This window comes from Drosophila virilis, unplaced genomic scaffold (assembly GCF_030788295.1).
Source record: "Drosophila virilis strain 15010-1051.87 unplaced genomic scaffold, Dvir_AGI_RSII-ME tig00001170, whole genome shotgun sequence".
NCBI classification, from domain to species: domain Eukaryota; kingdom Metazoa; phylum Arthropoda; class Insecta; order Diptera; family Drosophilidae; genus Drosophila; species Drosophila virilis.
Window position 1 is genome coordinate 1,724,627 of NW_027212828.1, and position 25,939 is coordinate 1,750,565.

Consider the following 25,939-nt stretch of genomic DNA (forward strand, 5'->3'; position numbering starts at 1 on the left):
TGTTAAATATAATTTTGTATCTTACATTTTAAGTTAACTATGTGGACCGGGTATGCCCAGAAAATCATTATTAATCTTTATTTTGTAAGGAACCTTTTGGCCGGGGTACTGCGACTCAGTCTCACCAGCGACTAACAAGACATTTATAAGTTCGCTAGGATTGAGGGTTTAAGGGAGGTGGAGGGGGGGGGGGGGTGAATGTAGTGAACGTACCGACCAAAACCCACCTCTCTCTCTATGTCTACAAAAACTACTCCACTAGCTCACAGCCTCGTACTACCTATTCTAGCGGGCAGTAACCTCGCTCCAGCTACACTATCGAGCCTTGGCCTCTCACCAACTACACTAGCGGGCCTTGGCCTCGCATCTCCGTCACTAGCCGGCTACAGCCTCGCGCCTCCTGCACTGCCGGGCCTTAGCTTCGCACCAAACACAATAGCCCTTTAGGTTAGGGTGAACCTCGGATATTTCCGATGTTTAGTACATGTATGTGACCGCCCCAGAATAAGAAAGTCAGCATTTTCTCGTCGTTACTTTAATTACATTCAATTTATTCACTAGTTTTATTCACTTCTAACCCACTGAGCTTGCTAAACTGGGACCCTGCCGCACTGCTTTGGAGCCCTAGCCCTCCGCTGTACACTTGTTTGATATCACTCGCGCTCCTTGTTCGACACGTGTACTCACTCTGAACGTTGTCCAAAAAGTGCCGGCTCGCTCGCTAGCGAGCTGTGCGCTTGCCTCGGCCGCGAGCTTTCACAGCCTCGCTTCGGAGCTTTCGCTCTTCGCCGCCGAATTGAAGCTGTACTCTCGAAGGCAGTGTTGAGCAACCGATCAGCTTCAATTAATTAGCTTCAATACCTCGGCATATTGCCTTAACTGGTCTTATTACTAATACAATGTTTACATACTATACAATACTTATATCCTATAACTATAATTATTAACTGTTGGGTGGCTACCTTAGTGGGCGCCTCACAATTTAAAAAGCTGATGTTGATCAACGAGCAGCCCATAAAAGCCAGGAAGCTGAAAGTTTGATTGTTGTTACCTTACGTGATGTAGGAGCGCGTTGAGATGCATGTGTGGAAAAATCGCGACTAATGCGGTGAAATAAGCGGACGTTTATAATTCGGTTTTAAAAGTATCTCCACAAGACTTACATTGGTGGACGCTATTGATTTCAATTCTTGGTTCTTTATTCAATTAGCTTAAAGCTTGTAAAATTTAACCTTCGATTTAAAGATACTACTCACTGTCTACAGTCTATTGATAGTTATAGATTTTAAGTCAATGTTTTCTTAAAGAAAACTTATTGTGTAGGTTATTGAAAAAATCTCATTGTTATCATACAAACTTCTAGATTATTTTAAGCGTTGGTTGCTACAACACTCATCAAATTTCTTACAGGTCGAGCAACATTAAAGTTATTGATAAACGCATATTCTATAATGTAACGGCTAGAAGAAACAGCAACCGAAATAAGGCTATATCAGCCAATTTAGAATACATAAACATATATATTTTGAATTGATTTGAAGATATCTTTCTCAATTCTTAGCACAATAAAAATGACAAGTAAGAGGTTCTAGTCGGGAGCTCCCGACTAGGGAATACCCTGAACCCTCTCATTCCAACACCAAGAGCATTTCACTCAACGTTTGAAGTAATAAAGATGAATTTAAAAAAATAAACGTTCCCTTGGCAGCTACACCAGCCAAAGAAAAAAAAATGTTATCCCAGCTAGGGTTCGAACTCGCAGCAGACCGAAACACTTGCTATGCCTCTACTCAACAGCTACACCAATAATTAAATATTATCGAGAAAAAAAGAATTAAAATAGCAGCACAGAAAATAATCGCAATTGCAATGCTATTGGTATATGTATGTATGTATGTATGTATGTATTGTGTGTATACATGTATAGAGAAATTCTTGGATTTTGCACCCCATCCAATTGCGCAGTAAAACATAACTGGGGTTTTCTTAAAGAAATTTTCTACAGCATGTCTTATTGTACCATATAATATTTGTGTATCCTCAAAAAGTCAATTGCATAAGAAGTCTGGTGACTGTAGCTCTTAATATTTACCAAATGAATCGATATTTATCGATTGCTCGTAAACGCACTAAGTTATCGATTATCAAAAACAAACTCGATCTGTTTAGGTACCAGAAGGACCTACAGCTCAAATTTTAAGTCTCTAGCTCTTATAGGTTCTGAGATCCTTGCGTTCATATATACGGACAGACGGACGGACGGACAGACAGACGGTCATGGCTAGATCGACTGGGCTATTGATGCTCATCAAGAACATATATACTTTATGGGGTCAGAGATGCTTCCTTCTGCCTGTTACATGCATTTGGATTCTGCACAAATGCAATATACCCTTATACCCCTTTTTAATGGGTTCAGGCAAAGTCAATCTAAGAACTTAGATGAGTAACGCCATACAACAACATGCTGCCAAAGACAATCTAAACACTAAGATGAGTAACCCATACATTTGCATGCGACGTAAAATTTCTAGCCTGGCTTCCTTAACTGGCCTTTACGATTTCGCACGACATGGCACCCGAATGCTGTTCATTTAGACGAACTAATGCCGAAGTCATGGCTTGCTGAATATGACACTAGCAGCAAAACTAATCGAAAACGAAATCTGTATCATTGCGCTTCCACACCTGATAGAGCGAAAAAGCTAAAAGAAAAAAAGGAGCACAATAAAGTTTGACTTCGTAGACCCCCAAAACCCCAATAAACAGAGGCACTCGAAATGTATGACCTGCATAACCTTATTCAATCAATGTTTTGTCGTCTGCGGACTGTAATAGATGCTAATGGCCAATATACTTAATATTAGTACCACAATGGCTGCTTCCTAGATTAAGTTATGTATATATGTATATAGTAATAGTTTGCATTTTGCAAAGAATTATTTGACAACGCAATATTTGCCTTATTTTAGTTTTGACTGTTTTTTTTTTACATTTACGTTTTGAATTTTGTTATGTTTTTGGCTTATATCTATAAAGAATACTTAGAATAATAATTATATGCAAAGAAAAAATTAAGAAGAAATAGTTTAAGTCGGTAAAATATAAGATTAACAAGTAAGAGGTTCTAGACGGGAGCTCCCGACTAGGGGATACGCTGAACCCTCTTATTCCAACACCAAATAAATTAATAAAAAAAGTTCCCTTGGCAGAGCTCGAATTTGCAACTGACCGCATTACCTACTGTCGACTCTACTCAACAGCCACACCAGCAAAAAAAAAATAATAATACTTTCCCCGGTAGGGCTCGAACTCGCGACAGACCGCACCACTTGCTATTCCTCTACTCAGCAGCCACACCAACAATTAAGTACTTATGATAAAAAGAGGAATTAAATAACATTACAAAAAAAAGATGCCTTTACCATGCTATTAGAATGCGAAGCAGACGCGTATGAATGTGTGTGTGTACATGTATACAGAAATTCTTAAAGCTGCTGCCTCATTCAATTGCGCAGTTGAATATAACTTTGGTTTTCTTTAACCGATCTTTATGAAATTTTAAAAACACAATATCTTATTGTACCATAGAATATTTGTGTATTCTGAAAAAATCAATTGCATTTAAATTGTGGTTTAAATTGGTTGGCAATAAAAGTTGGGTTATAAACTTGATTTATAGCTCTGCGGTGGTAGCGGGGAGGTAGCGATAGGTATGAAATGAAAGATACTTGAAATATCTATAATATTCTAGAAGCAACATATCATGTATGGTGGCTCTAGCTGTTATTATTTACCCAATTTGCTAAAAAAAAAAAGGGTGTCGATATCGATTTTTATCGATTGCTTTGAAACGGAGTAAGTTATTGATTATCGGAAACAAACTCGATCTGCGCGGGAACTAGGATACATCTAAAATTTCAAGTCATTAGCTCTTATAGGTTCTGAGATCCTTGAGCTCATACATACGGACGGACGGACGGACGGACAGACGAACATGGCTAGATCGACTCGGCTATTGATGCTGATACTTTATGGGGTCGGAGATGCTTCCTTCTGCCTGTTACATACATTCGGAATTTGCACAAATACAATATAACCTTATACCCATTTTTAATGGGTTCAGGGTATAAAAATGAATTTGTGTGATGTTTTTCATTTTGCAAACAATTACTTGACCAACTGTTTGTACTTATTTAAACTCATATTCTTGCTATAAGCACAGTGCGCCTTCGCTAAACGTAACCCATTAAACTTGGCAAAAAGTTTATAGGCACACATTCAACTTTTAATAAAAGTTTACATATATTTTTTGAGTAATAATTCCATAACGTTAAATTAATATTTTTTTAACGGAAAATTTGGGTCTACAAATTGCTATAATATAAACTTTGTTATACAGCAGTTTCGCAAGATCTTGAATAGGCTGCAGCGTCTATCTATACTAGATTGCATTCATATTAAAAAGTATATAATGCCGATTTCGTCTGTTTCAACTTTTGTCTTTGCCTGATAAGGCACATATACATACACGTTTATGTACATGTGTACGTACCTAGTACATTTTCTGGCGTATGTTGTTGAAAGTTATAAGTTTTAGCAAATCCATTTTTCTCTACTTACCCTTTTAATTATTAATGTAGTATAGATTTGCCTTAAATCCGAATTCCAGTTTGCATTCGAATACACAATCATATGTACATACATACATATACACATATTTGCTTTTAATAATCCATTTGTATATATTTATATACACATGGCCTTCATCAGAAAATCCATTTTTTTAAAACAAATATATATGTACATATATACATTGAAGTACGATCAGTGATTAGAGTGGACCAAATTAACTAGGGCTATAAGATGTGATTGGTGTGTGGATAATTAAAAAGGCAGAATAATTTTTTTAATGCATACTAGGAGCACGTAATAAAACCGGTTGAAAAATCGTTGTTTTCTATGTAAATTGTATGAATTCAGAAAGAAGTTCGTTTCGTTCATCCTAAAGAGTTTGTTAGCAAATACAGTTCAATCTACTGTTCGGACAGTACTTAGACTTAATCAATTGCAATGGGATGCCTATCTCGAGCTATTCAGCTCATAATATTAGTTGGCCTAATGGCATCTGTAAAAAATACTGCGGTGTATGAATACGAAAAGTGGCCTCAAAGCGGCAATGTGATAATCAAATTAATAGCTGTTATGGTTGAACCCATCAGTTATATACAGAAGAGTCCCGACAATGACTTTTTAGTTCGTATCTTCAACTTGTTTGGTGATGTTATATCTGAGCTAGATGAAGTTGGCGAATTTAATGTTGCTCAATCATTTCGGTCGGTTTTACGAAATATTGAAAACGTCAAAAACAAATTGACTGGTGTTCCCCAGAATATTGAATGGGCATGCAACGTTGGAAATAAAAATCTTTTCGATCTGGCAGTAGATTCCAAACAATGGAAAACGAAGCTTACAGATAAGAAACGTATTTATAAAAGCGATTGTCATGTTGTGGAAGACTTGATTTACATGGGAATTATACAATTGCATGATTGCTGCAATGTAACCATAACACCAATTATATCAATATGCCAGAGGTTTCGTACTCTACTAGCTAATGGTTCTGGTTATATGTCTAATATGGGTCATATTCTCAATCGCATTAAGATTTGCTTGGAGAATAAGTCTATTTATTTAGAATATACGATTCGATTTTATCATTTTATTAACAGTGAGATTAATAATCTTATTCGTAAATTTATTAGACTACTGCATATAAAAGTTATGTACTCGAAATGTTGTATTTCATTGGCACTAGCCCAAAAATCTGAAAAAAAAACATAAAAATATAATAAGGAAGTAAAATATTTGTCTTTTATTAAAATCAACTTATTATAGATTGTTTTAATGGGATATATGCTAAACCCAGGTCGGTAAAATGTTGAATTTATTATTTACAAATATTAAATAAGTCCTCGATTTTTTATTACAAAGAAGTATACTTATTGTGCTGCGTTGTAACATATGTAGTTTTTCTGGGCGCACTGCACATTTTGTATAGTGCAGGAGTTCAGAAATTCTATTGATATATTGAAAATGATCGTAGGAAAAAAATCTGTGCTGGTACTAATTGCGTATTATATAAACGTCCCCGAACCCATAAATTGTACATATTTATATTTTTAATATATTATATATGTATGTATACTTTTAAGCAGAATCAATAACCGAGTTGATATACATACATACATATGCATATACAAAGGCGTGCCCGGTTTACGTCTGTATCTACGAAAACAAGTCTCAGTCATAAACATATCGCATTTAAATCGTGTTTTATTTTGTGCAGCCAGAACAACGATCAATTAAAAAGTAAGTTCTTGTAACAACAACAAGATTTTTGTTTTCAGTATAGCTAGACAAATCCCGGGATTTATTAGTGTTACCGTGACCCTTATATATAAGCATATTTTATTATTATCGGTCTAGTATAGCATTAAGCTCTTTAATAAGTATTCTTTTTGAGGGCTAGAGAGGGATTTTATCTTTGGCGTGTCGAAGTCACCTGCTCTTTCTTCTGTTTGGGTTTTCAATACAAGTTTAAAGCAGATTCTCGGCCTCATGTTTTTTTTTCGCACTCAATATATTTAAATTTATTTTTGAAATCAAAAACTTAATAAAAATATTATGCTCTGTGCATTATCGATACGTTTTTATTTATGCTGTATGCCTGTTCCTTGTACGCATTCATCGTAAGACTTCCGAATTTGTAAATGAACAATCACGACTTGTTGGGAATAAAATAACATGGTTGAAAATGTCAGTAAATAAAATAGTATAACAAATAGTTAGTACATAAAATATTTTCTGCAATATTGCAAAAACTACATTGATGATGTTTGCTGTTTACATAAATTCTATTAAACATCAACTGTGTAATATCAGTTGCCAATAACGTGAAATTCTGGAAAGAATATCTATTATCACCGCATAAAAAATGTTTTCCCCATTTTTTGTAAATGTACATTATTGACAGCAATAAGAACGTAAGTACTCAAAATAAAACTCTCGCCAGGAAGTACTATCAGGCAACGAGTATGTTTATTTTGAAGCAAGCGAAATCATGTTGAAATTATAATTGATGTATGTATGTATTTTGTAAGGTAATTCTGAATTGGTGGTAGAAAAGTTGATTCTTTCGAAGCATTACGATATTATTAATATTCGTTTATATTATAAAAACATCGCTTTAAGCTCTGATGCATTTGACTATGTGGAAAGTCTTGAGGTATGCAAGCATCATAAGATTTTACTCCAGTCAACACACCTTCTTCAATTTGAGCTTGACGTCGCACTCTAAGTGCTGAAACGCGACCATTTTTTATTTTAATGTCAAAAAATATTTCCAACTCCTCAATTTTACTAAATAATAATTCAAAGTCACGTTCAGCATTTTGAAGAAATTTACATCGAATTTCATAATTTCCAAAATAAAAACAGTTGAAGAGTCGTTGAATCCGAAACTCAAGCTGCCGCATAACATATTTGCTAGTAAGCTCAGTCATGGCGAACACGTCAAATGCAACGTCAAGACCGTGTCCGGCGGCACATTTAAAGATTTGGGACGAATAAAGTTGGGAAAATTCCATGTATTCTTTACAGCAGCCTATATCACACTTAAATTTCCAGTTTTGCAAAATAAATCGTTGAACATCTGCGTAGTATGTAAAGGTCTTTTGAGTCGCGAATAATATGTTCTGTGTGTATTCCAGTGCTTCGTCAATAACCTCGGAAAACATTACATGAAAAAATTCCATTTCCGCAAAATAATTGGTTAGTAGTAATTTAATAGCAGTAGGTTGAGTTGCTGGAATTTGGCGAAGCTGTAGCAACAGGGTATAACTTGAGTTCTTGGCAATTTCGAAGAAAATCTCAGAATCTCGGGCAAAAAATCTAGCCACGTCGGCCGCTGTATAAAAAAACACCGATAATTCATATAATTTTGTTAATTGATGCTCTGTATTTTGTTGGGTATTGTCTATGAGAGATAGCAAAGTAGACGTCGTTAGATTTTTTTGTAATTGCTCCAAAAAATTTCTTAGTTGGTTTTGTAATGATTGCTTAGAGGCCTCCGCTGATCTCATAGCATTATAAAATTGGATCGGGATATACTCTCCATTAAAAGTTTGCGTCCATTTATCGTGTCGAGAAAAAGGCTTGCTTGCATATTTACTGGATTCAATGGATTGTAATGTTGCTGCTACACACAACAGCAATAAAGCAATATAACTCCAATGGCTCATCACTACCACTAAATGGGACAAAATGTAAAAATTATTTAATACATTCGCTATTAATAAAGTATACAAACTTGGCATACTTACACATTTTTTTACAAGTAAATAAACTTATTGACGATTACTGTTGAAAAGCCGAATACCGAATGACGTAAAACGAACGTACGTTCAAATATAGAACATATATGCTGTATGTGCAAGCATTAAGAGATCTAAAAATAGATTATTTTTCAAATTAAATTGAATGTGGTCTTTTTGAAATTGTTAAAGCCAAACAATTGGTATTAAGCATGTATAGTCATGTTATTTATATACTTTTTAAACTAGATCGATTTTCGCGCTTGACTGGCTATTCTATTTTCAATGTACCCCCTAGTCGGACACCCGGGGGTAAAATGTTTTAGTTCTTATATATGGATCTGAAACCGGTTAGGGTTTTGTGGATTTTGTGGATATGTTAAATTCTTAATCAACATCAGCAGTCCATCCAATCATGTTTTTATACTTGTCTGTCCGCCGTTCCCATTAAAATTTAAATGAATGAAATTATAAAGTATTGTCTTGGGATTTTTATATACGCTGAACCCATTGAAAATGGGTAAAAAGGATATAATGTACTTGTGCAAGTGTATGTAATAGGCAGAAGAAGGCGTCTCCAACCCCATAGTGTTTTTAAATTCTTGATCAGCATCAATAGCCGGGTTGATCTAGCCATGTCTGTCTGCCTTTTCATATGTTTAAACACAAGGATCTCAGAAACTATAAGAACTAAAAACTTGGCAGCCGAACGCCGGCCTCAAAAGCCGAACATTCAGTATGAAGCCGCATCTCGCTCAACGCATAACGTCGCGGCTGATGCGTTTTCTTAATATATGTATGTATGCCATTTTTAAATCCTTACAGCCCAAAAACATATGTGTGTATGCATGTGCCTCGCTCATTGCTTTGCGCACTTGCGTCCATCTCTTTCTCCCTCCCCGAGATCTACAAACATTCCTATGTTTGTATTGTGTGGATGTGCGCACAAGTAGATCGCGGCGTTTGTCGCCAGAGGTTATTTCTTCAATTGTGTGCCTTTTGTGCCTGTGGTAGCAATAGGCACTCACATTTAAATGCTCTATCATGTATTTCTTCGTCCAGTCAGGCATGATGAGAAGAATTTGATCAAATTTTATTTAATACACAATTAATTGACCTAAACAAAATATTTATATTTATTTTCTTTTTTCTGTAGGGACCTATTTTGCTTAAAATACAAAAATATCTTAGTCGTATTTCTGCCAGGGTAATTCATCGTTGGCTTGTCGAAGAATTTAAGAAAGACCAAAAATTGAAGCACACTCTTTCAAGTAAGCAGTTGTGTGAAATTATTAAAGGGTTTGTTCATGTGCAAAATTGCTATTTTCCATGCTTGTTGTAGGGGTAAGGATACCTGATCGCTGGCATGTGTGCATGAGAACTAACCACGCACACTAACACACTTTTCTATATGGATGGAAGCATTAATGCGCTTGTGTGCGTGTTGGTTGCCTGTCTGCCTGCCCGATGCAAATTTGACAAAATTTGAAGTTTTTGGCATTTGTGAATTTCGAGCTCTACACACACACATATACACACTCACAAATGTGTGCGAATGAGCTGATCAAATGTTTGTCGTGAGGCAGAGATATTTTTATCAATGGGTGCTTAAATTTAGGCGACTGACACTGTTTTTGTTTTTTTTTTGGCATGCCTGCGGTGGGCTTGCAGCCGCAAAAGGTACAAATGTATAAAAAGGCAATGAAAATGGTAAGGATCCAGACGCAAGCTATACATTCTGATCGTTAATAGCCTGTCATAAAACCCTTTAAAATCATTAAAAAGAAGGGCGCGCGTCAGACGCGTGCCAATAATGATATTTTCTTTGCGCCCATGATCTGCCCATTCACAGACTTTTTTAATGGGGGTCTGTGTGTAGAGGTCCAAAATCAGAAATCCTAAAATCTTGTTAAATTTGCATCGGGGACAGGCAGGCAGGCAAGCAACAGGCAAAGCGCATAAATGCTTATATTCATATACAAAGTATGCAAGTATGCGTGAATAGCGAGTCCAAAATATTTTAAATGCACACATGGCAACGCTTGGGTACCAACGATAGCGAGCTAAAATGCAAGAATTTCGCATCGACGTGGTAAACCCTTTCGCTATTTCATATTAGCCGTGCCTTCAAAAGGGTAGAAATGCCTCAGCATTTGAGACAAATTGAATTTGTGCGCAGTTTTGCTCGTCGGACAAATACACACACACACACATTGAAACGATCCCTAAACATAGAGAGAGCATTAAGAGCTGAGAGTAAGTGCGAATGAGATAAAAGTTAACAGCGTTGCCGTTCTATCGCACAAATCATATGGAAGAGAGTGCGCTAAGCACTTTCCTGTAGAGTAAGCGGCTCAAAAATACATCATATGTATATCTTACTCCCTTACTCGCGAGTTTGGACCAGATGCCTCCGATACATTTTGTGACTGCTTTCCGGTACTCATGTCCAGTCTATACGTTGTTTGATTAGTGGTATAAGGGTATATTGTATTTGTGCAAAATCCAACAGTAATAGGTAGAAGGAAGCATCTCCGACCCCATAAAGTATATATATTCTTGATCAGCATCAATAGCCGAGTCGATCTAGCCATGTCCGTCCATCCGTCCGTATGTATAAACGCAAGGATCTCTTGAAATTTTAAATGTAGGATCTCCTAGTGCCTGCGCAGATCGACTATGTTTCCGATAATTGATAACCTGCCCCGTTTCCAAGCAATCGATAAAAACCAATATCGATATCCTGTTTTTTGGGAAAATTGGGTAAACAATAAAAGCTAGAGTCTCTTTTATTTTATAACTATCGCCACCTGTTCGCTACCACCCCACAGCTATAAATCAAGTTAATAACTTTGTTTGCCAACCAATTTGAGCCACAATTTAAATGCAATCAACTTTCTCAGAATACACAAATATTTTATGGTACAATACCGTATACTGTAGAAAATTTCATAAAGGTCGGTTAAGAAAACACCAAAGTTATATGTAACTGTCCAATTGGATGGGGCAGCCTGCGAAACTTTAAGAATTTCTGTATACATGTACGACACACATTCATGCGCGTCTGCTTCGCATTCATTCATTCAGTAGCATGGTAATTGCTACTTTTTTCTGTAATGCTTTTTTAGTTCCTTTTTTATCATAAGTACTTAAATATTGGTGTGGCTGCTGAGTAGGGGCATAGCAAGTGGTGCGGTCTATCGCAAGTTGCAGCCCTACCGGGGAAAGTTTTGTTTTTCTGGTGTGGCCGACAGAAAGTAATGCGATCACTTGCGAGCTCGAACCCTGCCAAGGGAATTTTTTTATACCATGAACGCATTAAAAATGGGTATAAGCAAAGACATTATAAACACTAAGATAAGTTACGCCATACAACAAAATGCTACTATGCAGCTTGTTTTATTGAATATTGAGAACGAAAACGAAATCTGTAGCATCAGCTTCGGCTCTATGAGGGACGTGCAAGCAATTATGTTTGTCTGCGTGTGAATATTCATATATAACAGAATATTTGAATTTGTTGTTATTCACTGCTCTGGCAAAGTCTCTTGCTGACAAAGAAACAATTTTCTGTAAAAATTATATAAGTTCTTAAATTTTCCTGTAAAGTTAATCGTTAATATCTAGGGTAATATATCATTTAAATAAACCATGCATTTCACAAGCACTGACAAAGAAACAATTTTCTTAGTTTTTTAGCGCAGATCACGACCTACCCAAAATTTATGTTGATATAGGAATGCATTTTGTGTACTGAGTTTGGCTCCGTACAAATAAATTTGTATTTTTAAGTCGATGCAAATATTTATGTAATTTTTTATATTTCAAATTACTAATTAAATTATTATTATTTCTAAGTAATACAAAATAAATTAAGGAAATAAACGTGCAAATTTGTTATTTTCAAAGATACATTTAAATAATTTTTATTTTTTTTATTTTATTATTTTTTGTTCGAATGATAAAGAAAAAAGTACGCAGGGAACACCGCGAGGAGGCCATTATAATTATAATAGGGTCATAACTAAATATGACCTTCGAGTCGACTTGGAATGTAATTGTATTTTTAGCACTCTTTTATTTCTTAATTGGAGAAGAAAAATAATATTAATTTAATTTAAAGAAATTATGTAAATATTCGCATCGACTTTGAAATACATATTTTCTGCGGAGCCAACCTCAGTACACCAAATGCATTCATATATCAACCCAAATTTGGGATAGGTCACGATTTGCGCTAGAAAACTAACAAAACTAATTTCTTGCCAGCTAAAGCCAGAGCAGTGAATAACAACACATACATATATACTTTAAGGTTCTTATGCATGTATAATTCACGCATACAACGAAAGCTGCACGCACGCTATTGGCTGAGACAAGAACTTTTCTCGAGTAAACACCGTCCAAAAAGAAAAGTGAAATCAATCTATGTGTGCTATTTTCTTAACATAGTTATTGCACAAGAAGCGACTTCTGTAAAAATTATATAAGTTCTTAAATTTTCCTGTAAAATTAATCGTTAATATCTAGGGTAATATATCATTTAAATAAAGCATGCATTTCACAAGCACTTGCGTCGATCGTAAGTTCTAAACTTTTTTGCTCAATGTACTTCGAAAACGAAGCGACGCAAAGCAGCATCGACCAGCTTTGCTGAAGGCAGGCAACAAACTTCGTAGCTCGTGTCAGCATCAGCAAGCCGCGACTTCAACATTCGTTTGTCTGGTCTTTGGAGACAAACAGTCGGCAGGCATGCCGTACGAAGCCTCAAAGGCCAGATGAAAGGCCAGGCTAGAAATTTAGCGTCGCATTCAAATGTATGGGCGTTGCTCATCTTAATGTTTATATTGTCTTTGGTATAAGGGTATATTGTATTTGTGCAAAATCCAAATGTATGTAACAGGCAGAAGGAAGCATCTCCGACCCCATAAAGTATATATATTCTTGATCAGCACCAATAGCCGAGTCGATCTAGCCATGTCCGTCTGTCTGTCTGTCCATCTGTCCGTATGTATGAACGCAAGGATCTCAGAACGTATCAGAGCTTGTGACTTGAAATTTTAGCTTTAGGTGCTCCTAGTGCCCGCGCAGATCGAGTTTGTTTCCGATAATCGAGAACTTACTGCGTTTTCAAGCAATCGATAAATATCGATATCGATATCCTGTTTTTTGGGCAATTTTGGTGAATTATAAGAGCCAGAGTCACCAAACTTGACATATAGCTTCTAAAATAAAATATAGATATGTATTTGATATGTTCAGGGTATCCCCTAGTCGGGAGCTCCCGACTAGAACCTCTTACTTGTTGTTAATGCGTTCGTTACGATGTTAAAAAAATTATTTATAAAATAATATTGTTACAACTTTTTGCATCTACGTTTTGCATTCTCTTTTCTGATCTACAATCGAGATTATAATTGGTCTGCAATTCAAGACCCTACTTGCAATATGAAGATTCAACACTTATTATACCCTAAACCCATTAAAAATTACTAAAAATGGTATATTGTTTTTGTGCAAAATTTAAATGTTTGTAACAGGCAGAAGGAAACATGTCCGACCCCATAAAGTATATAGATTCTTGATCAGCATCAATAGCCGATTCGATCTAGCCATGTCCGTCTGTCTGTATGTATGAGCGCAAGGATCCTAGAGCCTATTAGAGCTACAAACTTGAAATTTTAGATGCAAGTCCTCCTGGTGCCTGCGCAGATCAAGTTTGGTTCCAATAATCGATAACTTCCTCCGTTTCTAAGTAATCGATAAAATCTACGCAAATCCTGTTGCTTGGGAATTTTTTGTAAATAATAAGATCTACAATAAACAAAGTTGACATATAATTTCTAGAATAGTACATATATTTGCATGTGGTGCTAGAAGAAGAGGGTTCAGGGTATCCCCTAGTCGGGAGCTCCCGACTAGAACCTATTACTTCTTTGTTTTTGCTTAGTGTTTCTTCTAATGAATTTCAGTCGGGCACCATCTTGAATTTGATGCCATGTACATACAAATCTTTTCATTGATTTATGATCGCTAAGGTCTCTAACTCGAGGCTAAGGAATATTGAATCTACCATTGTTAATCCTTATGAAAAGTAGAAAAAGGATGAACTTTACTCTTTTTTCTTGTAAAATATGTCCCCGTAGCCTAGAGAGCTTACATTGCTCGGCTTAATGTCTTGGGTAGTTGTTGTAGTGCATTGAAGGCAACTAGTTATATTTCTTAAATCACAAACTTTTTATCTCTCTTTGTTACATGTCACTTACATTCTAATTGTAAAAATATATCTCCTTAAATGTGAGCATAGGCTAATTAAAAGTAATGGACTTTTGTATATAGGAAATGAATTAATTTCTTTCTAATCCAGCCGCATTAGGTTTTTTGCTACCTTTTACACAAATAATAAATTGAAGACTGCGCAAATGTATATTTATCTATTCTAAGATGTAGTATGTTATCTTCGCCAATTTTAAAAAGTGCAGAAGTCTGTCATTGTGCTCTCGTGCTCATTCATAAAAAAGTTGTAATTAGAATTCGGCGACACCAAACGGGTATTAGCTTATTAAAGGCATTATTTCTCCATATTAACAGTACCGAAAGCACGGTGTTGGTGAATAATAAGCCAAATAAAAATTAAAATTTCAGATATGCAGTTGCTACAAAAATAAAACTGAATGGTTTATAGGCATTGATAATGCGGAAAAACACTCAAGATAAAGAAAATTCACTCAGATCGAACAATGAACAAAATAGCTGGTAACTACTAGCCAACTACAACCACAAACACAGTAAGGCGACAAAAACAGGAAAATTAATATGTCCTTTGTATATATATAATATTACCCAGCATTGCAAATTTAAATAATACGCAGAACACGCCGACGCTATTAAAACTCAAAAGTTTCTTGTACCTGTCACTAAATAAGGCATCATTGATAATTATATTGCAGAGGGATCTTACCTGCTTATTATTACTACAATTTGGAAATATGTGAATTTTTCATCGATTTAAATTTAGCGCACAGTCCAGTTTTTTGAGTATTTCCAAGTATTTAGCTGCTTTAGCTAAGATGTGGGCTCGCCAGACGAGTTTACGTTCTAAAAAAGAGAAGGCAATAGCATATTGCATTGCTTTTCAGAAGCGCGGTCCATGGTAGTTATCGGGGCGCAGCGTCAACATTCGTGACATTCGTAGATTTTTACAATTCAGTGTGATATAACAATAAAGAGGTGAGAAAAATAAAAAATTTCTCTGAAATCGTAAAATTTACGGAACAATAATAGTTCTCCCAAATTTAAAATAAATAAATAATTAAAATATATATAGATAGCTAATGTAATGCGAAACGAATATGTAAAACCAATCAATTGTGGACAGAAGAATTCCCACTAGATATATCCGTTTTAATGTCAGAAATTGATCGAAATTGATTGAAAGCAGCTACCAGTCGTCTGCAGTAAGTAAATAGTTTCCAAAATAGTTGAAGTTGACTATTAATTTAAAAAGCAGAAGCCGTAAGGAAACGTGTTGAACGAAGCATTGAACAAAAAATAGCAAAAATATACATTGGAATTTTTTTTCTGGTAGCAGGCATTGAATTTTGTACAATCATGTGGTTGGTAAATGGATTTTCCATGTTACTTTTGCGAAAAGCAGTTTTGCTTACATTGCATTCGTGACACGAGAGTGTCCTTTTGCAGCAGGCTGTTTACGTTTGGTTAATTACATTTCCCAGAGTCATGTAAATGTGAAAATAAACAAGCTCTATTAGAATGATATAAAAGTCGGGTTTCTTTCTGCGAAAGGTAATTTACTCTTTGCTGTTTTGGTCCCGTGTACCTTGCAGTGCCACTATTTGCTCTTTTTGAGGGGTTTTGGTTGATTTGTCAATGTCCATAGGTTGGGGTAGGTCCTGTTTTGGGAAAGGCATGTTATTCTCAGCGTTTGCTTGCTGAAAAATATGCTTTTACCTACTTGCGATTTGTTATTGTCTGGCAGAGCTGATGCAGGTCTTTAGGACGTGCCAAAAAATATGTCGCTCAAAGAATTTTTTCTGCCAGAAATAAATAGCCTCAAGGCATCTGTTCTGTATTTCTCGTTAAGAGATGCAACCAAAGTACTGTCGCACGTCATTCTTGCTTTATTAATGGGGAGCGTTAGTGTACGCTTCATCTCCTCGTAGTTCTTTATAATGGTCAAACTTCCTTGGCGCAGAGTCCTCACTAAATTAGATAAATAGTTCATTTTAGCGTATGCAAAGTCAAGTCTGTTAATGATGGCTTTAAAATTCAGTGGCGTGTCATACTAACACAGCACCATATGAGCAGGGCCTTTTGTTTTATTTCTAATAATAAAGTGCCTGTTAATGTTTGGAACTTCCTGAATAGTTTTCAAAACATTTTATTCGTTGTATGGGCGGCTTTTCGTCATGAAACGTACGTTTCTTATTTTCCCTTAAAGTGAAGTACTGACTTCTCAATATCTAATGTTTCGTTGCATTATATGTCTTTTAATATTTCTACTTTGGTTACAGTCGCAGACGTGTTGGCAATTTTGCTTTTTAAATCTTTTAATTTTTGTTCAACCAATTGAGCCTGACTTGCATGTGCACCGGCACATTTTGTATTAAGTTTTGTCGGACCACTATTTCTCGTGTTCGTTTGTTTAACATTGTTTCAACGTGATTTTTGTGTAAGCTGGATACTAATTCTTCTAGCTCACTAACACTCGGAAGAGTATTATTCTATGTTGAACATAGTTCTCACAAAGATTTATTTTACAAGCAAGCTAAAACGATCTTATGATTACAATTTTTGCATGTAATTTTTCCATAACATGAATTTTAAATAGGCACTCTTCTTATATGCCTTTTTGTTTTATGTGTGTGTTCTTTTCAAAAATTAAAGTAACCGTCCGCCACTGTGGTTTGCGTTGTCTTTTGCAAGTTCATATATCTTGGGCTGTTGCTGCTCGTTTTGTTCTGGGTATTTTATTTTTTCAGTGGATCGCGAATTCATTGTTGGACGCCAGTTAAGCAATTTCTCGCGTGCGCCGTCACTCACAGACGGTACAATGGCAAAGTCTCTGAAGATTATGTTCTCCAGTGGTTGCCCAGAGTTGATTCTGTTGCTTTATTGTGGCGCAGAAACAGTGCGCTTGCTGGATGTATGAACAGAACTGAATTGCAATTACAATATTAGTGCAGCTTAAGCTAAAAATAATAACTCCAAATAACACACTACAAAATCATGCTCGGCAAGTCGACTCAGCATAATTGTAGGCGATAACGAAAACTCCTGCTACAAAGTATCTGACTGTTGCATCTAGAGCGCCGAACTCAAATGTTTGTGTGTCTGTACATATGAGGATTACTTAATAGCTAAGAGGATTACTTGTTAACTTACACATTTATTTGACCGCGAAACGTTACTCACCAAAGTTTGACCCCGATTTCCACCAAGGAGGACTGAATTTTCGAAAAGAGTGAAACCTGAAAAGTGAATTTAAACAACGATTTTTGAAAATAAGTTTGAGGATGATAAACAAAAAAGTTTTATACAAACGTTTGCGTTTGATCACCAATAAGTCAGTTAGGCAGGTCAAACAGTTTAAAATATAGAGATATAGTGCCTATAGATATCCATTGTATATGTTAATTATATAATTTATTTAATTTTTCAGATTTGCAAAAAGTTGTTCACAAATGCAAATATGCGCATATAGTGACATTATGTCGGATTTGAATATAAATAATGCAGGCACTACCAACGTCTTAGATCCTGGAAAAGTTTTGGAAACTGCTGAGAAATTATTACGAAAGAGGCATGAACATTCATTCGATGGGGAAAGTGCCGTCAGTTATTCATGGGATCATGACGACAACGATGTTATTACAGGCTGTGAGCACGAAAACTCTGAAACCACCAATAAAAGATTAACTTTATCGTTGGACAATCAATTAGAAAAAATGCACATTGACACTTCAGATTTAACTTGCACTTTTTCCACAAGGATTACCGAAATTCCTGAAAGTTCTGGAGTTACGCAGCTAAATATGCAGGATTTTGAAGCTCAGCGCTGTCAAAAAATTAACGCCGATAAAACTGATGGTAACAGTGTTGATTGTGATACTTCTAAAAATTATGTTTTGCATGAAAGTGTTGCTTCTCAGTTAGTAACAATTCAACACGGAAAGCCTTTATTTCCCCCCAATTCGGTTAGTCCAACTTCCGGAAATGAGTTGTCACATATACTTCCTAGTGGGACACAAAGCACGATTGCTAGTCCGTCTAAATCAAATGAAACGTGCTGCTCGAAACAAAATCTTCCATTCCTTTTGAAATCGCAATCACTTGACTTATACAATGAGGGCTGTGCAATATTTAATATTGATGAACACCATAACCATCATCTTCCTAATATCACAGAGCATCGGTCTATCGAGAGCCAGTTTCAACTGATAGCGCCAAACACCGACTCATTGAAACATTGTCAAGGTGAGATCATTGACAAGTATGCTGGAGAATTACGTCAACGTCCAGCACAGCGACCAAATATTGCATCAACATTATTTCAATCTGCAGAATCCCGACCAATTTATCCAAACGTTCCATACAGTCCATATGGCAGTCCGTACGGTAGTCCTCGGTCAGTTCGACGCAGGCCTCCTTTACGTGAATCACGTAGAATATCCATTGAGAAATCAGGAAGTTTTCTTCAGCTTAATCAATATAAACTTATGGATCAAATAGGCCAGGTATTTAAAATGTAATTTTTAAGCAAATGACTTTTATTAAAGACTTTTTTGGTAGGGTTCATATGGACTTGTAAAGTTGGCTTATTCTGAAGAAGATTCGACACATTATGCTATGAAGATTCTCTCTAAAAAGCGCCTACTACGACAGGCTGCTTTCATGCGTCGTAACCCAAAACAGACAACATCTCCGCTGGATCGGGTTTATAGAGAAATAGCAGTTTTAAAAAAACTGGACCACCCTAACGTTGTAAAATTAGTGGAAGTTCTAGACGATCCAATGGAAGATTCCTTATATATGGTTTTTGAGTTAGTTAAAAAAGGAGAAGTCCTTTCAATACCTACTGAAAAGCCATTATCAGAGAAGCGGGCGTGGAGTGTGTTTCGAGACTGTTTACTAGGATTAGAATATTGTAAGTATAATTTTTTTCTATAATTTAAAATAAACAATCATATTCGGCTTATTTAAGATGGTTTCTAGTAATTAAGAAAATATTAAATTTAGGAAGATTAAAGAGATTATCTGTCTAATGCTCTAATCCTTATACCCCCAAAATATGGCCAACTTGTAGCAATGATATATACTCGATCTGTATATACTTAGCTAGTTAAATTAAGTTATTCTAGCGGATAAAACCTAAAAGGAAGCTCAAAAATCAGTATTTGGATATCGATTGCTCGCAAAAAGGGAATGTTCTCTAGCTCTTATAGCTTTGAGATCGACGCGTTCATATATATTGACAAAATGATGATGGGCATGGGTCGATCGACTCCACTATTGACAATATGCATACAGTATATACTTTATGGGGGGATACTGTTTTCTGTCATTTACATCAATTCGCACAAAACCGTTATAATCTTTAATAAAACATTTAGGTGCACATTGAGGACCTAAAAGAATATTAAAAAATTTGTACTGACTGGCGGGTCACGACGGGACACATGAACAATACACAGAGGAAACGTTTAAGAGACTGACAAGTTGAATTTGGAATAGAATTTTGAAAATATCTTATCGTGCATTTTCAACAAATAAGGTATCTACATTTATAATAACAGTTTCATAGCATTTACAGTTACAGTTACAACAGTTGTATCTATAGCAGCGACTGTGTCCTGGCCTGCCCAGTACAAATTTGTTGCTTCAAATTCAAGACTTCAATCTACGATCTTGAACGTTATGCCTTAGTGTCCTATAAAATTTAACGAAGATAGCGGATTCTGTAATTAACAGGAGCCACCGTATCTTGACATAAAATATGCCTACCTGCTTTAGCGCAAACGTGCACTGTTGGCTTTTATTACCATGAACAGATATGTTTCATCGCGTAGCCCAGCGACTAAATTCTTCCAGGTTGATTTGGAACGTGCCAAACAACTCACTATTGATGTGGTCCGATGCTATAAATACATCTGCGTCGGTCGCTATGATGGTGTCATTGATATCGGAGTCTGCCAAATCGGGTACAGGATGTCCAGTATGGGTATTAACTGCAGCTATGCAATATTGGATATTGTATCTCTCTAGCCAGCAATAATGTTCCGACTTTCCAGAAAGGAATACAGAGTAAATTCCGCACTAGGAAGAGAGACTTAAGTTTGCACTTGACTAATGATGATACTCAATCAAACGCTTGCAGAATGTCCGAAAAGACAGCAGAATAGTATTTGTCGCATTCAAGGGCATCTAAATTATAGCTACAAACGCGATGGACTTGCTTTGGCCCCTCCGTGAAAGGAAATACAAATCGGTGCGACTGAATAATCTTGCATGTACGGCGATATTATTTTAAAATTTGCATATCCTTGCGTTTCTTAAATTTCATTATAATAACTGCACTCCATTCAGACGAGAGTGGCAACAGCGAAACATGCAATTAAAGAGGAATACCAAAAATTAGACTGATTTGGAATAGACTACCGGGAATTGTTTTTAGGAAACCACATGTAACAGCAACTTTTTTTGGACGAAGCTAAGTTGAAATACGTAAGAATCGTTGCATGCTAAAAGTTAAGTCCTCTCCATCATCGTATTAGATGTGCACCAGGTAGCAATTTTTTAAATCGTCTGATGGAGCAGCCTTTATCCAAGTCAGGATAAATTCCGGAGCTTCAATTCTGAACAAGATACTTACTGAGTTCATGATTTGCTCTACGATATTCCTGTTCGTTTAAATGTATTGAACGATTTTCTGTTGCTTCGCCTTACATTAAAAACGGGAAACGTTCGCAAGCCTGGGGAGTCGACTCAACTTCAGCCCTCACAACCTTGATTTATTCCCAATGTTTTTTTTATTGTGCTCTCCAAGCGATTATACTAAAATCTATAATCTCTATAGACCACATCTTATAACCCGCTTGGGTCAGCGATATAACAGCATCACCTTCATTTTCTAGCCGTAAGTGTAGACCTTTGCAGAATATTGCTCAAATGGCTTACAGTAGACAGTACATCTTTAGCACCGCGTTGTTGCCCCTTGCAAACCAATTTTTGCGCCCGGTCTTCGTCTGACACTACTTGCCTTACTGCTCGCAAATTTTTGGCTAATATGTCTACATTGAAATTCAATTTCACCATTCCTTGTGAAAATAAATGTTTCTCATGATTTGTTCCCAATTTAATGGGATGATTGTTCGCAAGCCTAAAGATGGAAATCACCCTTTCTCTGTCAACCTTCAAGCCCCTTCGATACAAGATGCTGCCACAAAAAACGAAATTTGTCTTCAGTTATTTTCTCTAATCGGTATCAGTATGTTAGAGGCCTTATTTTTAAACTTACATTTTTTTTATAGCTGGCACTTCCCTAGATTCGGATATAAACGCATAATCAGGAACATAGTTAAATTCGACGAAATCTGATTTTGATATCGTAGCGGGTTTTCGTTATACAGTGAAATGATCGGTCGACTTAAGGTGGTTATGTATTAATAGCCGTTAAAGCCTTTAACAATTCTGAACCTTCGTGTCTTACTGAGCTTACTGATGCTGAGATTGTTAAAGTTACTTTTTCAGTTAAAGTTACTTTCTCTCCAAGCGCTCTGGTGCTATTTTTCCAGTCACTTTTATAATATAACTTACTCTAATTGTACATATTATTTCTCATTTCCCTCTTCTAATAGCTATTTACTGAACAAATATTCTTCCTGGGCCTGAGAATATTCCTAGTTGTCTACTATAGAAGTGTCCTCTCTTCCTTTATTCAACCACATCTAATTCCTTTTTATCAATGCCATAAGTCTTCTTTCTTTCCATTTTATTGAAAATAACCTTATATCGAAAAATGGAAAGTCTGATATAAGAAAATACAGGGGTGTTGCTAATCTGTCTGATATCTCCTAATTATTTAAGATATTTATTACTTTGACTTTTCCGCATTACTGCAAAATAGTTATCTCTTCTATACATGGGTGCGAAAACAAACTTTCAACTGCGACCAACCGGTTGACTACCTGGAAACTGGTTAATATTGCATCAGGTGTAGCTCAATGAAGTCATCTTGGAGCTGTTTAAATTATCTTCCTTCTGTTATATCTCATGCTTATGTACTTATGTATGTAGATGATGTGAAAAAAATGCTTTCTTACATCACTTCTAACTGAAAGATGATTTGAACTCCTTGCAACTCTGGTGTTCGGCCGATCATTAACATTTAAATTGTCCAAAATTTATGTTTATATCCTTTAATTGTAATTTGCTTTATCGTGTTAGCTCTACAATCGAAAATAATAATAAAGACCTAGGGTTTTTTTTATTCTAAGCTCTTCAATCTCCAAATTGCTACTGTTATTACTGAGGCCAAAGATGTTCTTTTTTGTATTAAGCTGGGATCCCAATCTTCGGTTATATTCCATCCATATTCCAGTAGGCTTCTTCCGGAGGCGTTGTCTTCCTACATAAGGTAACATTGATTCTCCTTTTCTTCAATTCTCTGCTCCCTCCAAATTATTGCCCTTAATTTCTACGTACGTACACGACAGACTACACATTGCACAATTCATTTCGTGTTTTATGCAAGAATCATAATAGATTGTACTTCGTGTTCTCCATAGAACTCTCTCTAGTTGCTTTCAGGATATCTTCGGGAACTCACTAACCATTTCCATCTATGAGTAGTGCCATATATTGGTGGTGGTTTTGTTATCAACCCTATAAACCTAACATTATAGTCTCTTTTAAATTTCTTCTCCCTTTTATATCCTTTTTCCTCTGTCTTTTTTAACGTGAAATACTCTTGTTACCTAAAATAAATGTAGTTTTTTTTAGTTTCTTTTTGGTAGTAGACTCTTATTACGTCACTCACAAATTCAGATGTGGGGGCATAGCTGGCGTGTCGGGCGAATAAAATACGTGGGTGTATTAGAAATATTTGTCATTATGGTATCTAAAAAGAACATAGCGCTCCATCAATTCCGAAACTTAACTTAGCTTTGTGGAACACTTCATACATATATCGCGTCTTAGCTCCAGTTTATTTTCCTCCAGTCGAACAAATATATTTTTTTTAAATATCTGCATATGTATTTCAGATACTCAAATTTCCCTTAAAGTGTAGTTAACGACGAATACTTTACTCAATCAGGTTGCATATAGACATGAGTGTAGCTATATTTATAAATATTCGCCAATCCATCTAATAAATCAGGTATAATGATTTTTCTTTTTAAATATAAGTAATAGATATAAATACTTTGCTATCTTTAAGTATTATCTGAATTCGGCAGTTTATAGCCGGCTCCGCAGGACAAACAGTTTTTAAGTTATGTTCCTCAAACATCCCTATCGATTCCATCTTGCTTTATTTTCTCCAATAATTTGCTTTCTCATATATTATTTATTATTTTATGTCTAATAGTGTTTCTCTAAGTTGTCGGCACTTTGAAACTCTATAAACTTACATTTCTTATAAAGCTATAAAACGTCGCTTTCATTTGTTTCCTTTGCACTAACATTTTTAAAATCATAACATCTATCATTTGTATTTCCATTTTATCTCTGCCAGTTTCAATCATAAATTTTAATTAACACTGTTTGAAAAAACCTGTACCCTAAAAAACCCATTGAAGACAAATGTGACATTTTTTAAAAATGTGTGAAATGTATTTACTTATGCTGCATTTTACAAATTTTGCAAAAATGTGACATTTTCAGAAATGTATAAGAAATGTGTTCAGTAAACAGAAGCTAATACTTCTAAATAACTTACATATTGTACGGAAGCTATTGGCTGGGATACGACTCTCAGTCTTACCAGGCCCAGCAAGTTACAAGATATTCATAAGTTCACTGGGATTGTTTGCATAAAGGAGGGGAAGTGAATATACCAACCAGACTATACTTCTTTCTGTATGTTCACAACAACGACTCTACCGGTCCGTGCCCTCGCACCCCTTGCACTGCATGCTAACACTCTAGGTTAGGTGGAACATCGGCTATTCCCGATGTTAGCACAAATATGATCGCCCGAGAATACAAAGATCAGTAATTTCCTTCATGTATTTCCTTATATTCACTTTATGCACTTGTTCATTGGCTACTACCCTACTGTATTTCCTGAACTAAGGCCCTGCCGCACTGTCTTGGCGCCCTAGCGCTCCGCTGCATTCTTTGCACTTCGTCGCTCATACTTCTATTTACTGCACATTTACTCAACCTGATGGTCGTTCAAAAAGGTCGTCACGCTCGCTAGCGAGCAGTTCTCTTGCCTCAGCCGCTCGACTTCGACGCGAGCTTTCGCAACTTCACCTCGGAGCTTTCGCTCTTCGCCGCCGAAATGAAGTTTCGCTCTCGAAGGCTGTGTTGAGCAACAGATCAGCAACGCAAGGTTGCTCCGACGGCCGGTGGTTAATTTCGGACTTAATTCAAACTGGGCTCCTTGCCCTTGACTAGCTTTAATACATCGGCACATTGCCTTAACTGTCCTTATTACTAATACAATGCTTATATACTATATAATGCTTATACCCTATAATTATAATTATGAACAATGGGAAGGCTACCTTAGTGAATCCGCTCGATTCCGCCACACTTGTATTGACCGTCAGCGATATCTCGGGCAATAGCCCGTCCCACGAACTTTGGTGGCCCTCGATAAATTGAACCATCATGGTCTTCACGGTCCGGTTGGTCCTGGCGTTAGGATTTTCTTGCGGACAGTACGGGGCGGTGTACTGGACCTCTACATCCAAGGACTTCAGAAAAGCCTTGAAACTACGGCTATTCAATTGTACTCTGTTGTGGCACACGAACTGCCTGGGTACGCCGAACCTACTTAGAATCCTATCTCGGAATGCGGTCTGCAGGTGTGCTGTGGCACTCCTGAGAGGGACCAATTCCGCCCACTTTGAAAAGGTATCATGGAACACCAATAGTATCGACGCAGGGAACTGCCATTGGCTCTGGTACCTGCCTCGTCAGCATATGTCAAGCCGGTTTGAGTTGCTAGCTCTTGAACTTTTGACAGATTTCGCAGCACTTCACGTACTTGGCGGCGTCGCGGAACATACGTAGCCCAGAGATATCTGGGCCAATCGCGACAGAGCGTCGTGGCATTCCTGCAATACCTTCTGTCGCTGATCACTATACACGCGTAGTTTCTAAGGAATGTAATCCTCGTCATCCGTTCGGTGACCTTCTATGTATTCTCTTCTATGTATTCCGAGAATTTAGCCGGCTCTGCGGTGATTCTAGCACGCATACTCGGGTATGCGTGTGTGACTTGGCTACCATTGCTTGTTGACAGGACTCTAGAGGATGTCTTGATAGTGCGTCGGCCACGAGATTGAGCTTCCCTCGACGGTAGTGGACGT

The 25,939-nt window shown here is 36.5% G+C and overlaps 2 protein-coding genes across 5 annotated transcripts in view; one reads left to right on the forward strand and one right to left on the reverse strand.

Moving 5' to 3' along the window:
* The window catches only part of LOC6635274 (calcium/calmodulin-dependent protein kinase kinase 1), a 37,419-nt gene that overhangs the window by 6,570 nt on the left and 4,910 nt on the right, over nucleotides 1–25,939 (forward strand). For 2 of the 3 annotated variants that reach the window (XM_002058741.4, XM_070210800.1), the window contains exons 2-3: nucleotides 18,058–19,132; nucleotides 19,188–19,542. In XM_002058741.4, coding sequence (XP_002058777.2) covers nucleotides 18,080–19,132; nucleotides 19,188–19,542 — 1,408 coding nt within the window. In that variant the 5' untranslated portion in view covers nucleotides 18,058–18,079. The remainder of the gene's footprint in view (nucleotides 1–18,057; nucleotides 19,133–19,187; nucleotides 19,543–25,939) is intronic. The other variant, XM_032440775.2, reaches the window with a different exon arrangement.
* On the reverse strand, nucleotides 5,680–15,410 carry LOC26531841 (uncharacterized). Of its 2 annotated transcripts, XR_011417102.1 has the most exons (4): nucleotides 15,337–15,410; nucleotides 8,385–8,509; nucleotides 6,566–8,311; nucleotides 5,680–5,827 (listed from the first exon to the last, which is right to left on the reverse strand). XR_011417102.1 is itself a non-coding variant. In XM_015169325.3 (3 exons), the coding sequence occupies exons 2-3, from the start codon at nucleotides 8,386–8,388 to the stop codon at nucleotides 7,218–7,220; spliced, it is 1,098 nt and encodes a 365-aa protein (XP_015024811.1). In that variant the 5' UTR covers nucleotides 8,389–8,509; nucleotides 15,337–15,410; the 3' UTR covers nucleotides 5,863–7,217. The 2 variants fall into 2 exon arrangements, 1 of the variants encoding a protein (XP_015024811.1); XM_015169325.3 differs by lacking the exon at nucleotides 5,680–5,827 and having other exon boundaries at nucleotides 5,863–8,311.